Source organism: Lycorma delicatula, chromosome 3 (genome assembly GCF_047948215.1).
Source record: "Lycorma delicatula isolate Av1 chromosome 3, ASM4794821v1, whole genome shotgun sequence".
NCBI classification, from domain to species: domain Eukaryota; kingdom Metazoa; phylum Arthropoda; class Insecta; order Hemiptera; family Fulgoridae; genus Lycorma; species Lycorma delicatula.
The window spans coordinates 132,238,979-132,256,654 of record NC_134457.1 but is presented as its reverse complement, the minus strand read 5'-3'; the positions used below and the strand labels follow the sequence as shown (position 1 = coordinate 132,256,654).

Genomic DNA, 17,676 nt, shown 5'->3' with positions numbered 1-17,676 from the left:
TCATTATAATCTTTCTTTTTTTGGACGGATGAATAAAGAAGTGAAATAAGATCTCTAACTGAAAAATTAATTTGAAAAAAGATGATTACATAAACATTATATTATTTTTTTAAAAATTGTACATAAGAAATTGGAACAGTCTTTATCTCTTTGTTAATTTAATCAAATTTTCTCTTAAATTTGCTTTTATTATTAAAAAAATATGAAGCCTTGTTTTAAGAGTACATACATTAAACACTGTTTACAATATACATAATAAGAGAATAATTTACATTCATATTGAGAACAAGACAAACATAATTATAATTGAAATACATTAATTAAATGTAAACACAATATTTATTCACTAAAATTAATGAACTATACACTTAAATAGAAAGTTAAATTATAGTATCAATGTAATAATACTATCCTCTCAACAGGCAATGAGATCACATTTAATTAATAATTTAATAAGTTACATGTTATAAAGCAATACATATTATATATATAATTCAATATATCAGCAATATTATAATCATAACTAGAAGATATTTTAAAAGATTATCTATATAATATTTACCTTCAAATTCTCTATATGACATTTGTAAACAAAATCTGCACTAAACTGAAATACTAATCTTACCAATTTATTTAAAGTTAAAAAAAATAAATTTAATTTTATTTAGAAAAATGGCCGTAAGTTTAACAAAAAAAAAGATTTGTTTTACAGTACCAAATTAATGTTTTTAAAAAGGCAACTAGCCTGTGATATAATTTTTCCTTAGAAATGACTAGTTGTTACTTTTTACTTGGGTATTATACTGCTTTAAAACAAGATATATGCCTAATTCAGCAGTTAAAATTTTCCAGTTTCAGACCAACCATTTATGAAGTTATACCATTAACTGAAATTTAAAAGCCAAAGTACGCTAGTAATATGGGCACTTCAAATCAAGTTAAAAGTAATTATATCTTTAGGATTTGAACATGGATCTTGCATTATAAAATAGGAGTAGAATTACATAAACGGAATCATACAAACCACTTGCCTAATCAATGAATTGGATGAATGATTATGTTCTCTTGAATACTTTTTATGTAATTTCTTACAATTGAACATTAATTGTTACATTTCTGTAAATATATTCCAAAATAAGTAGAAAATATTAATATTTTTTTCTTTTAATTCTAGGTGTCAATAATTGTAACCCCAAATTCTAACCAATACATTCCTCATTTTTCTTTCAATATGTAATAAAAATTGAAAGAAAATAATCAATACCGGTTCCTTGCCCACAAGGAATAAGTAAACTAAAAAGTGACTTAACTATGTCAGCATAAACAGTGTATACAAACTACACCAATGGTGTTGATACAGAAAATATGTATTGAAAAGAAAATAAGTGGTTTATAGTTAATTGCTATTAGCAGAACTTTTAATACTATTTTATTTTTCAATATTAAGATATCTTTTTTTTCAAATTATTTATAATAAAATGCAAGGCCTAAAAAGTACAGAACCTCGTTGATTAGATCCATGTCAACTCTTCATCATCATATGGTTTTTTGCCCCGAGACATTTCCCTGCACGATTACCACTCCCATTTTTTTCTGCTCTTGGGTAAATGTTTAGGACCTCGATAGTTCCAATTTTCTTTTAGATTGTAATCTTTACTCTTTTCTGACCTCTTTCTTTTGTATCGTTTTCTTGTTGTTCTAGTGCTGTTTTAATCAGTCCTTCCCTCTCAAGATATGTCTCAGCAAGTTATCTCTGTTACACTGAATTGTTCTGATTATGCTTTTATTCTAGATAACTCTCCTCATTTCTCACGTTTAAAATGTCTCCCAACTTTCTTTTTTCATCAATAGTTAACTACTATGATAATATTTTGTTACAACATCTTGTGTTATATTTTTATACTGACAGTGATTATGACCTGTTAGTTCTACTCTGTTTCTATAAAGTTCAATGAATGAATATAAAACAGTTATACAGTTTTATATAAGTTTTTAACTTATATACAGTTTACTGACTAATTACAAAATAATAATAATAAAAGATGAGGTTTTTGGTAAGATAGTTACATACAGTATAAAATTTAAGAATAATATCAGTTAAAGACAGATTTTTACTACATCATAATTATCAAATGAACTTTTGATTAATGCGGATGTTAAAAATGACATTTCAACAATACCTGAGAATTGATTAGTTTTCATAGTTGATATTATACATTCATCACATAAATATACCAAAAAAGTCTCACCTCTTTTTAAAGTATTTAACAATTTTAAATAAATAATTTATAGTTCTGTACTCATTTCATGAAGAATGTGCTGTTGCTTTGGTTGCTGCTGTTGCTGTTGTTGTGGATTGTTGTTTACTTCATTTTCTGACTGTGTGTTACTTGATTTAATCTGTAAATAATAAAGGTACAATAAGTTAATAATGTGACAAAAAAATAAATAATTCATTATAAAAATTATTTTAAGGAAATCTTGAATTCATGTTTTATTAAAACGAAACTATATATCAGTTAAAAGTAAGTGCATTCATAATTACCATCGACTTACAAAAAATATAACTTGATGAAAATAAAGAGCCTATTACAAAATTTAGATTTTAGTTTTAATAATTAAAACATTGAAAAACAGGAACAAACTTGTAGAAAGACTTCAGTTTCAATAAAGAATACTACTCACGTATGTATGTTTGTTCATTCATATCAATTATTTTTTCAAACTATGAACAAGACTGTAACATAATTCACTTTCAGTCTGTAAAGTAATATATAAAGTATAATTCACTTAAAAGTATGTAATTAAAGTATCAAATTGGTTCTCGTATATTAAAATAATTTAAACAGTGCGTCGTGAATTGCACTTTTAAATACCGGAGGAATTAAAAATTTTCATGAAAAGGTAATAAAGATAAATTAGAAAAAAAGTAAAACTGTCATGGTCAATAATAATCATTTTTAGCGTTTTCAATCTTCATATTTCATTATTAGTTGATTGTATATGCCTAAAGTCATTGTTAATTTTGTTATATTAGCATTATGTGATTAACACTAAGTCAATTACACCCAGTCATGCATAAATTTTCATAAAAATATTAAATCAAATGGCTTAGTATGCTTGTATTAATATCTTACGTATTTGTTTGTCAAGAATCAATTGTTTCTTAATTTAATGTCATTTTGTTATTGTAAACAATAACTTCTGTACATTATTTTACGTTAGCCAATCCATCATTTCATTCAGTAGATACACATACATTATGATACAGTTACTGTGTTACTAAACAGTTTCATAATTTTTGTTGATTTTCTATTGATGCCGACTGATCTTTTGACAGAAGTTTAATTTTAAAAGCATCATAAAAACAAAATTGTCATGATAATATAAAAATATTTATACTGATTTACAAAACTTTTAAATAAAGAAAAATATTAAGTTTCTTTAAATAAAATCAATTAAACTAAGTCCATGTTACTTAATTTTATTACAGAAAAGGTCTAAATTATGGTAGTATATAACTAACTTTATGCTAAAGAAATCACCAGTTTTATCATCTGTTCAGATAGTCCTAAGTTGTTGTTTCAGTAAACAATAACAAGAAGTGAAATATTTATATACAGTTCCTTCTGAACTCTATTAGATATCTCCTAGTGATGTTTTGGAATTAGAATGGTACATTCCAAATATTTATATTTTTTACAGTTATATTGATTAACTTATTCATCAAGTTTTTGTTTACATTAGAAACAGATTTTTTTTTTATAGGAGACTAAAAATGATTTAATCTGCACTACAAAGTAATAAATTTGGAGTTATGTTTTTACATAAATGAAAAGATATGATTTCACACAACTAATTCCATTTTTAGTTTTTTTTTCTTTATTACTGTATTAATATTAATTTAATTTTTTATGGGAATTTGTTACAAAAGAACTGAACAGTATTATGAGAATCTAGATTTATATTTATATCATCAGAATGAGAAAACAAACATTGTTGATTGCAGTGGATCATAATTTCATTAGCAATGATAGCAGAAGATGCCTGGTTCAAGCTTTACTTTTCTAACCCCAGATTATAGTAAAAAGTTGAAAAATTCAGTATATTCAGATTTAAAGTAACTCAGGCTTAATGTAGAAAAACTTTAGACAAGTTACAAAGAAAAAATAACTGAACATTATAAAATATAGATACTGATGTAATTAAAAACTTAATAAAAATAAATGCATACTTTAATTACTGCAGTTTATACTACATATACAAAATTACTTTATATTAATTAAAACTTACCAAATTTATTAAGTTATAATATAAGATTTGAATTAGTCTGAAAAATATTACAATAAAGTGAAAAAAGTCATCAATGCACTTTAAAGAACAGTATACGACATACTTATCATACATTCAAACAACTATTTTCTATTTCACATTTCATTCCAATCACATTACTTGTAAGTGCAAATTTTTACTATCAAGCAAATCTATAAAATCCATGCTAGTATAAGTTCTAACAATTATCAACTACATATTTATTATTATTCATAATGACAATAGTGCAACTACAATTACCATTTTAACTCAAAGTTCTAAGTTCAATAGCTATTTATTCTTGAAACTCATTTGTAAAGCTCATTTGTTGTTTTTTATTTAACTTTTATATAAACTTTTTTATTTAACAATGTAAATAAAACTTTGTTAATAAATATTATTCATAATTCATTTTACAGGATTAACTAGAATTTTCTCCTCATCTTGACATTTATTTAGTACCAAACTAATTTTTGGGGAAAAATGTATAATTCTTAATCTAGTTAATTTATTTCCACTATTTATTAATCACTTTGGTCCTATTACATGATTTTTTTCAACATTCTTTAGTCTTTTTAGTCAATTTTCCTCTCATTACATTGAATTTATCTTAATTTTATAATTTATTGTTTTAATTTATTATCTTTCCTTAATAAATAGATTTTAGAAAAAATTAACACTACTTAAAAATTATATCTGAAATCGGCTAAAATGTCAAAATATTCTACATAATAAATCTCTTTAAAAGAATCAAAAGATTAAAAACTCAAAACATTTTAGAGATTATGTAAAATATTGCACGTATTATATCAGTGTTTAAACTTCGATGGCATTTGCCAGAATGCTTTTCAACATCTTTATTTTGATGTTGGAATCACTGTAACCATTTTAAAACTGACTTAAAATGATTATTAAAATTGCCAATTATGTAAATTATATTAAGACTTGATTAAAAAAAAAAAATTATGGCTTATGTGAACCTTGGTTGTGTAATACCATGGAGTTAGATTTGTAAAAATCTGTTTCTAATTTCAACCTAACATTTACCCACAAAGCAATCCTCTTTCACATACTGTTTCAAACATCGAGATTGTAGTGGGCTTCTGCTTGGGCCATAAATTATGATTTAAGAGTAACTTAATATTTTCTTTGACAGAGATGTAAAAACCATTTTGACACACTGTATTTTAGAAAATAACTGGTGCATAACTCATATTAACTATACATATTTATATTGTATAAAAAAATTCAATAACCATTTATTTTCTGCAGTTAGTAATATAAAAATTATTATTATTTATAGAATTAATTATACTTTCTGAGGGATGAGCAGAGAATGTGCAAAATAACTGTACTCACCACATGTCACTCTGATCTGGACAACATTACACTAGCTGCTATTACGTAAAATATGTTATATAAAAATTTATCTGTTCTTTTTTTACCATTTAAAAAAGTAAGCTGAAGTGATAAGCCATAATTAAATAACAGATTTTACGAGTAAAATGTAGAAATAAATAAACTTGATCAAATTTATTTATTTTTTATTTTGTTGATGGCAGTTCTTTTAATAATTATCATATAGTCCTTTATCATAGATGATGAAGGACTATTTTTTGACCTTATATTTGTGTATGCATTATTTATAATTGAATCTATTGGTTAGTGAATTTGATGTTTTGGTCAAAGTGATAAATGTGGTTTGTTCACTTAATTTGAAAGTTAGTTTTAGTATCTTCAGATTTTTAATCTAATGTATATAACTGGTTAGTATAATCCCATCCAAATATATGTATATGATTGGTTTAGTAGTATTCCAATGTAAGATTGCCATTTTGAGAAGGTATATTTTCAGTTTATGTTTATTTTAATATTCTATGAATTTAGTATTCAAAATAGAACGATACACAACATGAAAAGATGGACTAAAATGTCCCCTTTTTTAGTAAAATCAGAAATTTTTAAAAGTATTTTGCATGTATAAATTATTTTATTAGATATCTTACTCTCTGTTTTTATTCTTTTTATAAAAAAAATATTTTACGTCCAAAATACTTTCTATAATTTTTTAATAATATTCGCGTGAAAATTGAATGAAAAATGTATGCATTAATGATTTAATGCAAAAAATCAAGTTTTAATCAATTACTTTCTATATATATAATTCCCAACAGATAATTAAGGTATCTGTTTGGAAGGGGTTAATTGTTTCAGTATAATAAGATAACATACTAATTTGTTATATTTAATACTTCCATACTTTATTTCAAATAAAGATTTTTTTTTAGAAGAATACAAATAAAAAAAGGAAAAAATCCTATTAAACAAATGAATGAAATATAAAGAATAATTTTTGTTAACTGTTTCAGAACTGATGCCAAAAACACCACATACAAGCAAGAAGTCAACCACCCCTGCTGACTGCAATTGCTGATGAGCTGGATGATAACTTAGAAAGAATCTTCTTATCAAACAGTTGTATAAGTGAGTTAAACACTGTATATTTGCTACAAAATAAGTTTTTTTAATCAAATGCATCTTGAGTTTTTAAAATATATACAAACAAATATAATTTAAAAAATTATAAATCAGTTGTTTAACAATAAAAATTGAATTGAATGTAATATTAATTACAGTTAAATGCTTATTTAGATAATTATGTAAAATCTTAATCTATTCAATTATGTATACTTCTTTCTAAAAGTATTAAAAAATATTTTTTTTTTTAAGAATCATGTATAGTAATAAAATTAAGTCCTACTCACTACACAAGAATAATTAATTAATTACCAAAAAAAAAAAATTCACCAAATATTTAAAAATAAATTATAAAAAAAAGAATACAAATAAAAGAGACTGTCAAGAGCACTGCTTAACTGAAGAATATAAAGTAGATATATATTATATACTGTAAACTTGAAGTAGTAAAAACATTTAATGTTAATTTCAAGAGTTGGTACTGAGCCAGTCATCAAAACATTAAATATCTGATTAGTTGATTGTGATAATCTACTAGTCATTGCAACAGTTTTCTGTATTTCTTCAGGATTCATATTCCTAACAAGATAAAAGAGCTTTCATTTAATTGAACATCCAATCCTATGACGTCTAATTTCTCTTAATTTTATGATTTGTTAACTTTACTTACACTAGAATATCTACAATACTGGTGTTTTGGTCAATGAGATTTAATAAACAGAATGGTTAGACTAAGTTTCTCTTTTCTGTTTAGCCTCTGGAACCACCTTAAGGTATTATGTCAGAGGATATATGAGGATTGATGGAAATGAAGTGTAGTCTTGTACAGTCTCAGGTCCACTATTCCTGAGATGTGTGGTTAATTAAAACCCAACCACCAAAGATCACCGGTATCCACTATCTAGTATTCAAATCCATATATAAGTCCTTTACTAGGACTTGAACCTTAGAACTCTCGACTTCAAAATCAGCTGATTTGCAATGATGAGTTCACCATTAGACCAACTTGGTGGGTTTGGTTAAACTGAGTCTAGCTATTATCCAATTAAAACTGGGCTTATAATGTATTGCAGATGAGTATCCTACTAAAAATCCTCAGTCTGTGCAGCACTTAAAAAGAGATTGATGACGGGGGGGATTTTTACAATTTTATTACAGGATTTATTCAGCTGTAATTGCTCCTTTGCTCCTCTATTATCAGCAGCGGATATTGAACAATAGAAAAACTATACTGTGGGCTACTAAATTAATATTTTGAATTTAGACATAATTTTCAAATTACATGGAAGCTATTCTTCCAAAATCTTCCCTTTACAGCTAAATATATAACTACTTTAGTGGAATTACTTGTAGAATTCCAATTATTATTGGTGCCCACTTTAAAGTTGTTAAGAAACCCTTTAAATTTCTGTTCATATTTTCAGCATTTGTTTTAATATTTTTATTTAATTAAATACTACACAATATTTTCCTTTAATAGGATTTAGTTAATGCAGAATTTTAATTTTAATAAATAATACGGAGAGGATTATTTAACATCAAATTTTTTTTTTTATTTCTTACTTACAACCTAGCTGTTATATGGATATGAATACCTACATTATAATTTATAAGTACATATTTCAATTTATAAATAACTAGATTAAAAACTAAACCAGATATCATTAAATTCAGATAGTCTGTTTAGTAATTGAAAAGATTAAAAAATAGGAGATTTAAAACATCTTTTCTGCATGTTTTTTATCTTTGTATAGATAAACAATAAACAATAAACTTTAATCACTTTGCTGTTGCTAAAAAAAATCTTTAAAAAATTAAATAAAATACGAGTACTATAGCATATAACTACCATAAAATTTTCTATTACGTTTTCTCTTTTACTTTCCCATCTAGCACTATAGTACAGCTAGAAAAGAAAGTACTACAATTGCTCCAATTTTAGCATATGCGGTTTTTACCAGATCTTGACGTTTTGACAACTAAGGAACTCAAAAAACCTGATGGAAATTTTCTAGATTTTCATATTTACATGTGTGTGTTCGATGTCTTACACCTTATATCTCCACAACTACTGGACCAATTTTGACCCAACTTGGTCAGATTACTTCTATATATAGGGGGAGGGTGCATTGATACCATTAAATTTTCAACTTAAAAGGTCAAGGAGGTGAGGCTGTAGAGTATGGTCACCCTCAAATCTCAAGATTTCACCTAATTAAGGTCTTATTTTTCTTAGGCACATTTGCTAACTATTAAAATATAACGATATTTGCCAAAAAAAGCTTTCAAAATTGCACTTGCACCCCAAAAAAATGCTCCATGCTAAGTGGCAATACTGCATCAATAATACCCCCTCTCACCACAAGGAACGCTGACTTACAACTGTACAAAAAATATTATATTTAAATAAAATTATAAATATTTTAAATTAAGTTATGTGTGTATTACATACACAAACTACACCGTAAGCAGATGGCGACACCGTAAGCCGTGCATCAGAAAAAAGGTATATGATAGGAAAGTTCTAAAAGTGTGTTGTCAGCTTTTTTTTATTACTTTTTTTCTCTTTTCAGCTATTACAGCCACTGAAAAATTTTTAAATATTAAAACTTTTTTAATGAATCAGTTTCAAATCATACTGCAACTGTGCTTCCAGGAGATAATTATGGAGGTAATTATACAGTGGAGTCATTTATCAGCCTTTATCAGTGGATTCATTGATAGTACTGTTAATGGTATTTTCAATAATATATTATTTTACCACTTAGTACAGGGATTTCCTAACCACTTCCAGACATGCATTGATTTGAGCCTTGACAAAGGAGGCAATGGTAACTCCAAAAAGATTGACAAGATTCATATAATTAGCTCCAACAGATCTTCTGGAAGTACTTTTCTAGAATTTGAGTGATTTTTTTAAAATTTATAACTAAAAAACTATTGTAATCTTTCCATAGGATAAACAGTAACCTCAATATAAGTTTATTTGAGTATAAACTACAGAAAGATATACTTAGTTTAACCAACTAAGTTGGTTAAACTGTTTCTTGGTTTTTGATTTAGAACAATATTAAAAATTTTATTTTGTTCTGAAATAGTTAATTACTGTTAATTCACTTTATCTATTTGTGCTGACAATAATAAACTTAACACCTAACGTTCACGTTGTAGATAATCATCAAAACTGCTTCTTAATTAAAATACTGGTTTCATGTGAGAACCAATTGTATACTATCTTAGTTCACAATCACAGCTCAAAATTGAGAGCAAAAGTTGTTTTCCAACATCTACACTAAATTATTTAAATTTGTTACTTAGTTTTTTGAATAAATAATTTTAAATGATTGATATACAAATATGTCAATATTACTTAGAGAATATTACTTATTTATTTTGATCTAAATAATGTGACAAATGGAGCATTATTATTATAATTAGCAACTACCTATTACTTGAAAAGGGTTTGATTATAAATATTAGAACCCAAATACATTTGTGATAGAGTCTATGTTTTTTTGTTACAAAAGTTTTGGAAACTAACACGTAATTGATAAAAAATTATGAATTACATCAAGTAATTTTGATTAAATTTTGGCAATTTTAAGCTAGTGACACTTACCTAACCTGAAGCAAATACCTTAACAATTTTTTTTTGTCATACTATCATAAAGAGGATGTTTAAGAAGTTTAAAACCAGTTTTAAAAGAGTAAATTGTTTGCGTTTTTATTAGAATGTTTTATTCTAAGCACTACCGTTTTAAAGAATTTTTTTACAGTTTTTTTAAAATGAGGAATTCATTAACTCTTCTCTGATTAGGATTTTTAATTAACATATATAAAGATACGGTAATGCCAAAAAGTTCAAATTTAATACAAATTTCTCTCTCTAAATACTAATCTTTCCCATAATCTGATGACCAATGACACCATAACTAGATACTTTCATTCCCAAACTACCAAATAAAATACTCCCAGTAAAAATCACACAAAAACATGCAATTACATTAAACTGTTCAGTTTGATTTATATTTAACACAACATATTTACTTTACAAACTTACCAGGTAAAGTGATTTAAAAAAAAACCTCTTTTTATTAGAAAAAGAATTAATAAAAATTAAAAGATTAACTTTTAATTTTAAGACATACTTTAATATTTTACTTTAATTGATAGTAAAGTTAAAATAAATTAAAAAAATTAAAAATGAGTAATATAGATAAATCATCATTTTGAATAAAAACAATAATAAATTAAGTTTATAATAAATCACACCACATACAAAAAAAAAAAAAACTAATATGTACTAAAAATAATCTCCCAATTAATTTTAAGCACATGAATTTTACACTACCATGTAGCATTCGTAATGTTCAAGAAAATTTAATTATAATTACACCTTGAGATAAATGTAATTCAAGATAAAATCAACTTCTTGTACTACAGTGGGCATTTATCTTAAATATGATGACATGGTAGCAAGTGACCGACTGCTTGGAAGAAGCACAATGAATATTTTTACATTGTAATGCTTCAGTAGATCTTAGGCTCAATATTTTAATCTTAATTTTTTTTAAACTTTATTTACAAAAGCTGCTTTAGATCTCTTGCCCATTATTTTTCCTTTTTTTAACTGTCTTGGTCAAAAATATATATTCTAAAGGACTACTGTACTTTGAGATAGTCTCAAAATATAGAAAATTTTCTTTTAGTTCTAAACGTAAGAAATACAAGTAAAGCTATTCTAATAAAAAATTTCATATTAGTGAATACATGTCTATTTTTTCTTTAACAATTTTCAAAGTGCAAGTGCAATGAAAAATGACAAAACGTGTACACATTCAAAAAGAAAAAAACAAAAAAAAACAGTACGAGTTAATCAAATGATAAAATCAAAAATCATAAAGCACAAAATATACACAGTACAGTCACTCAAAAACAGTATTGTGCCTCAATGTATAATTGACCTTAAAAATCTTACCAAAATTTCTTTTTCATTTTTAAACAAACGTAGTCGTCACCGTAAAGTCAATTGTCTGTTGTTGTTGTTGTTGTTGTTGTAGTTGTTGTGGTACTTGTCGTAGAGATTGTGGTTGTTTAGTTGTAATGGCCAACTGACTACGTTTTAAATGATATTTTTCAAGTTGGATTCTCCGTCTTGTCTATAACATTTAATTTATGTCAGTAAAATGAAGTTATACTACTTTAATGATAAGTAAATGATCTACAGTTAAATAATATAATTTATGAAAAACAGAAGATACTTAAATGTTATGTGGATGAGATTTATAGTTAATACTCCATCAAAAAAATAAATAAATGAATAAATAATAATACATATGGTAAGAAAAATGGAAGAGAACTTAACTACTACTATTTACAAGGCTAAGACCAATAACATATTTAATAACAATGTAAATAACCTAATTTATTGTCTGAAAAGATTAAATAATTATTGATTTTTTTTAATTTCCAAATAGCACTGAATGTATTAAAATGAACAATAAGATTTTATTAAAAAAAAATATAATTAAACCTTATTTAACCATACAGACTTAGCAATAAGATTTTATCAAAGAAAATAAAATAAAATAATTCGTTTAGTTAACCACAAAATGTAAATGAAGATTAGAAAATATAAAAAACAATACTGAAGACCATTATAATTTAAGAAAAAATGTAAAAGGAACTAAGGTTCTTACTAGGTATAAGTTCTGTATGCTATGTATAGCAGAGCACACAAAAAGATAACTGCAGTCATACCTTGTTGTTGAAGGTTTTATTCATCACAGCCATATCTTGCATAGATAAGAAAATATACAGTATTTTAAACTGACAACATATTTATATTTTTTAAATTTTATATTGTTTTTTTTTTTTCATTGGAGAAACTGGTTTTTATTTATATTGTTTGCAATAAGTATCATAGCTAAATTTGAAACAGCATAAGTACTGTGTAATCTTGTAAAGAATAAAACCATCTGTATTCTACTTAAACCATTATACCCAACTATTTGAATTTACAGCAAAAAAAAAAAAAAATTATTTCTTGCTGTAGTTTATTATATATGTAATATACCTTATGTTTCACTATTGGCCAACTCATTAATAGTCAATCTAAAAAGAAACTGGGCAATAAACGCGAAAGTGTTTTTCGCCCACAAAAAAAAAAAGAAAGATAAAAGAAACTATTCATATTTTCCACTTTATTATTAACAATATGTTTAATTATACTCTGACAAGAATTTTTTATTACGCTTAGTATAATTTGCGGAAAGAAAATACCTGTTTAGTCATTAAAAATATTATACAACAACTGCAAATTTGTCAATCATCAATTCTTAATTACAAAATAGTAATGTTATTTTTCAATTGTTTATAATATTTAAAATTACAACATTCTGTTTTTAGAATAAAATAAAGTGTATTAATCAGTATTGGTTATAAAGGCATGCAAATTAATCCAGAATTTTTTTGTTTTTTTCTAGTTTGTGGTTGCACTACCTGACCACACCCATTCTTTAAGTTATCAGAATAATGTGAAGTTATTGTTCTTTAATTACTTAGTAATTTTCATGCGTAAATAGTGTTTTGTGAAAGTTCATTACATCTTTCATTACAAAATCATATTTTTGAATTTTTTGTTCTGCATGTCTTGAATAAATAATAATGGACATATCTCCAAGAAAGCATTCGAAAATGTATCTCATATTGAGAATACCAGTATGACACAAAAAAAATTAGCTTCTGAGTGTGGTGTTGGACTAGGAACAGAGAATGAAAAGTAGACTTTGGGCCAAATTATTTGTTGTGGACTTAAATCAAGAATTAGCAGCTAGTCAAACAGATTTATACATGATAACTGTTAGATGCCAACTTCTTGCAGCTGGATGGAAAGTTCATCAGCCAGCTAAAAAGCAGATTTTAACATCATAATGTGCAAAAAAGCTCTTGTGGGGCAAAGCACATGCTAACTGGATCAAAGAAGAATAGAAAAAATGTTGTTTTCTGACGAGTTGCATTTTTATGTTCAGGGTAAAAGGGTTCCATGTGTTATAAAAGCATCAGTTGAAAATACATCACTGACTCATATCCAGCAATCAGTTAAACATCCTCAGAAAAAAAATACTTTGCGGTTGTTTCGCATTTGAAGGCCTTGCTCATTATTTCCAATAGATGGCATGTTGAAAAGTGGTGTGTACTTGTATATCAAGATTCTGAAGGAAGGAGTTGTGACACAACTTTAAAACAAATTCCCATAAGGTAAATGTTCTGTTCCAATAAGATTTGGTGCCATGTCATTCAGCCAAAATGTGGATAAATGGTTTGAAAAACGAAACATTAAAGTGCTCCTTGACCAAGCAACTTTCCAGACTTAAACGCAATTAAAAATCTTTGGGCAATAGTAAAAAACGACTTTCAAAAATGAATTGTACAACAAAAAATGACCTCATTAAAGCAATAATATTGATTCGGTTTCATGATGAAGAAATCAAAAAAATGTGTAGTACTCTTGTTGAATCAATGCCAAACTGTGTACATGAAGTTATTAACAATAAAGGAGGATATATTAATTACTAGATATTCACAAATTGTACAGGTATGATTTTTTTCCTAAATAAATTTACTTTTTATTAAATAACATCTGTTACAGATTAATTTTCACATTACTGTATGCATATTAATAACTGTTTTTATTTTTTACATGTATATTTATTAAAATATGATCTGCATTACTTTTTCCCCTTACCACACAACTTTAATGAATTTTAATTTTTGTTTTCAATTGTTTTTCATCTTAGAATATATTGTATGTTTCAATTAGGCCTAATCTTTAGTTGTTTGTAATTCACTCTTCACAATGCTTCTGATTAACCGGTCAGCCACTATCAAGGTATGATTGTACCTAAAACATCACTTGATGGCACTGTATACATTAATATATAGTGTTAATTAATTATATTAGCTAATATTATGGACAGTAATATTAAACACTGTAATACTTTTGTACTAAAGAAGTTAATTTTTTTTTTGTTCAGTAATAAATTTTGTCACATTAAGCAATTATCATATTTTTAGATCCATATTCCATGGATATGTTGTTCTTTAGAATAAAATTATTTAAAGCCTGAAATTTTACATTTTACAATTATTAAATGTACATTTTATAAATATAACCATTAATATACTGTAAAAATAATGTAACAACAATGACAAACCAGTATGTCAAATAATGACTGGTAGAAATACACAGAAAAAGATTCAAGAAAACAAAATTGAAGACAGCAGTGACGAAAAAAATGAAAAAGCAAATAATGTTTCTGCAGTCCAAGAATCATTTGAATGGCGATAAAATAATTCAAAGCACAAGAAAATGTCAATTTAATGAAAATTTAATAACTGAATTAGTTAAAATTCATACTTAAAGTAACTATTATGAAAAAAAAGTACACGTTTTGAGGTATGAGAAGCATGAAATTCAGAAATTACATTTAAGTGAATGGTATTTTAATACTTTATATATATATATATATATAGTAGTTTATATACCTTATATATATACTTTATATATATATATATATATATATATAGTATTGTAAGCCATTTAGGCCTATAATACTATTATATACTATTATTGGTACAGAGGCCTATATATATAGAGAGGCCTATGTATAAAATTTGTGACTCAAAAATTTCTAAAACTAGTACATCAATTTCACTGAAATTTAGATATGCTGTAGTAGTTTGTCTGAAGTTGTGTATGTGAGAATTTCATAAAGACTGGTTGAGAAGTTCTTGAGTTACGCTCAATTTAATGTTGATAATATAATTTGTATTAGTGTATTTTTCATGCATTTTTATGCAGCGAGTCACAGTGGTGAGTGAGTTAAACTTGATGCTTGTGGGTCTGCTCATTAATCGAACATATGTAATAAGTTTTACTCTGAAATATGCGCGTTTTTGACTGTGCAATAGTGAGGGTGTTGAAAACAAAAAATCAGACTTCTTGTGCAGAAATGAACAAAATGTTTTTTTTTAATTTTAGTTACAAACCCTTTTAAAATGTTATTTTGTGTAACTCCTAATGCAAAAACATTATCAATCTAAAAAAAAAAAAATATTTTTTGGTGTTTTTGGTGTATTAGCCGATATTCATTGCAAAATAAAAATATATATGATGGGCAAGGCCATGCCCGTTATACCATGGTATAATACAACACTTCCAACTTAACTAGGAAGTCAGTCATACTCTAGATAAATTATAATCAGGGAATCTATTTAACACAATATGCTTAAAATCAAAGTAGTTCAGTATAAATTAAAATTATTAAATAATTAACATAAGGGTATTATAAAAAGAAGTAACTTTTCAATATATTTGGTATTACAATCCATCTGATTTTGGAAAATAAAGTTGTAGATTATTATGTTTAACAGTTCTTAAAAGAAATCTTAATGTGGAAATAGAAATCCATTTTTGTAAGAAAATTTAAAATATGCAGTCAGTTACTTATTAACTACATATTTTATAAAATAAAATATTTGTTAATAGATTACCAAGTAATTATAAACAGAAGATGAGTAAAAATTATTTATAAAATTGAAAATTGATAGACCTATTAATCAGTACAATGAACATGTTTAACTTTTTCAATGTTTTTAGCAAATCAACTGATTCACTTTCTTTTCTGAGAATTGAGATTTATGGTTAGATGCAATTTTACCAACTTACTTTTCCCTCCCTTTCGTTTAAAAAATTATTTAATTATATTAGTTTCTAAATTTATTTTATTATTAAAAAAATTCATTTAAATTAAAGTCAAAATAATAGCAATAGTAAAAAACAAAATAAATATGTTATTACTCTAAAAATCTACATGTTCTTGGTAAAAAAAAGTACAAACTTAAAGATCCTTTGATTGTCCTTATCTAGATTAATAAAATCAATTATAAAACCAAAATATTTCCTAATAATTAAAAAATTATTTAAAATATTAAATCATTAAAAATCCAAGGAATGAGAAACAAAAATTGAAAATAAAAACAACTTTCATATATCATACAATTACATTTTTGCAATCGCGTAAACAGCAGAAAAATTATACTTTGTTTTTTTAAATACTAAAACTTTCAAATAGCTATAATAACTGTAGTATGCTCCATATGTCATATGAAAAGATTAGTATGAAATTGAGAAAATGACTGGGGTCACATACTCCTTCTGTATGAAAATATATAATGGTGCACAGATAAGCAGTTCTATGTAACAGCTTGATGTACTTCTCTTGCACATTAATAACATCAAAGTCATTGAACCTTACTATTGTTTTTTTTTTGTCAGTGAACTATTTTTGCTTGTTTTGTCTGATGTGGGCATTTTTTTCATACACACTACAGATAGGTCATGCAATATTCAATAGAAGATTGTTGTTATATTTCATAATATTAAATCATAATGGCTTCACGGAAAAATAAATTCTTTAAGAGAATCTGGAAAAAACTTCAGTAATTGATGAAAAATTGACATTTTACTGGCTCACATGATTCTAAAAAAAAAAAAAAACAAACCACAAGACCTTTTCAATTACACAGAAGTACAGTTTTCGTCACTTCATTTCAAAAGGAGAAAAGTACCTATAAATCAACAAGATGAATAGTTCACAAGTTGCATATATCACAAGTTGTATATAACTATATTTTTAATATTTTTTTAGTACAAAAATTAGAATTAATAACACATGTTCCCTTAAATCAATTTTGAACTAGCTTTTGGTTTCCATTACAAGAGATCTATCATCCATCTCTTATCTTCTACACAGTGATGTATGGTTTAAGTTACTAGGCTATGTGAATTCATAAAATATCTGAATAGTCTTCATAAATTTAAAG

The 17,676-nt window shown here is 25.6% G+C and overlaps 1 protein-coding gene and 1 long non-coding RNA gene across 3 annotated transcripts in view; one reads left to right on the top strand and one right to left on the bottom strand.

The window, feature by feature from the left end:
* LOC142322005 (uncharacterized) overlaps positions 1-17,676 on the top strand; it is a 37,186-nt gene that overhangs the window by 9,301 nt on the left and 10,209 nt on the right. Inside the window, exons 2-3 of one of the 2 annotated variants that reach the window (XR_012755759.1) lie at positions 6,681-6,795; positions 13,275-14,386. This is a non-coding gene — a long non-coding RNA (uncharacterized LOC142322005). The remainder of the gene's footprint in view (positions 1-6,680; positions 6,796-13,274; positions 14,387-17,676) is intronic. The other variant, XR_012755760.1, reaches the window with a different exon arrangement.
* Positions 598-17,676, bottom strand: part of LOC142322004 (uncharacterized) — a 783,616-nt gene continuing 766,537 nt past the window's right edge. The window contains exon 22 of the mRNA XM_075360579.1: positions 598-2,400. Within this exon, the coding sequence (XP_075216694.1) occupies positions 2,287-2,400 (114 nt within the window). The 3' untranslated portion in view covers positions 598-2,286. The remainder of the gene's footprint in view (positions 2,401-17,676) is intronic.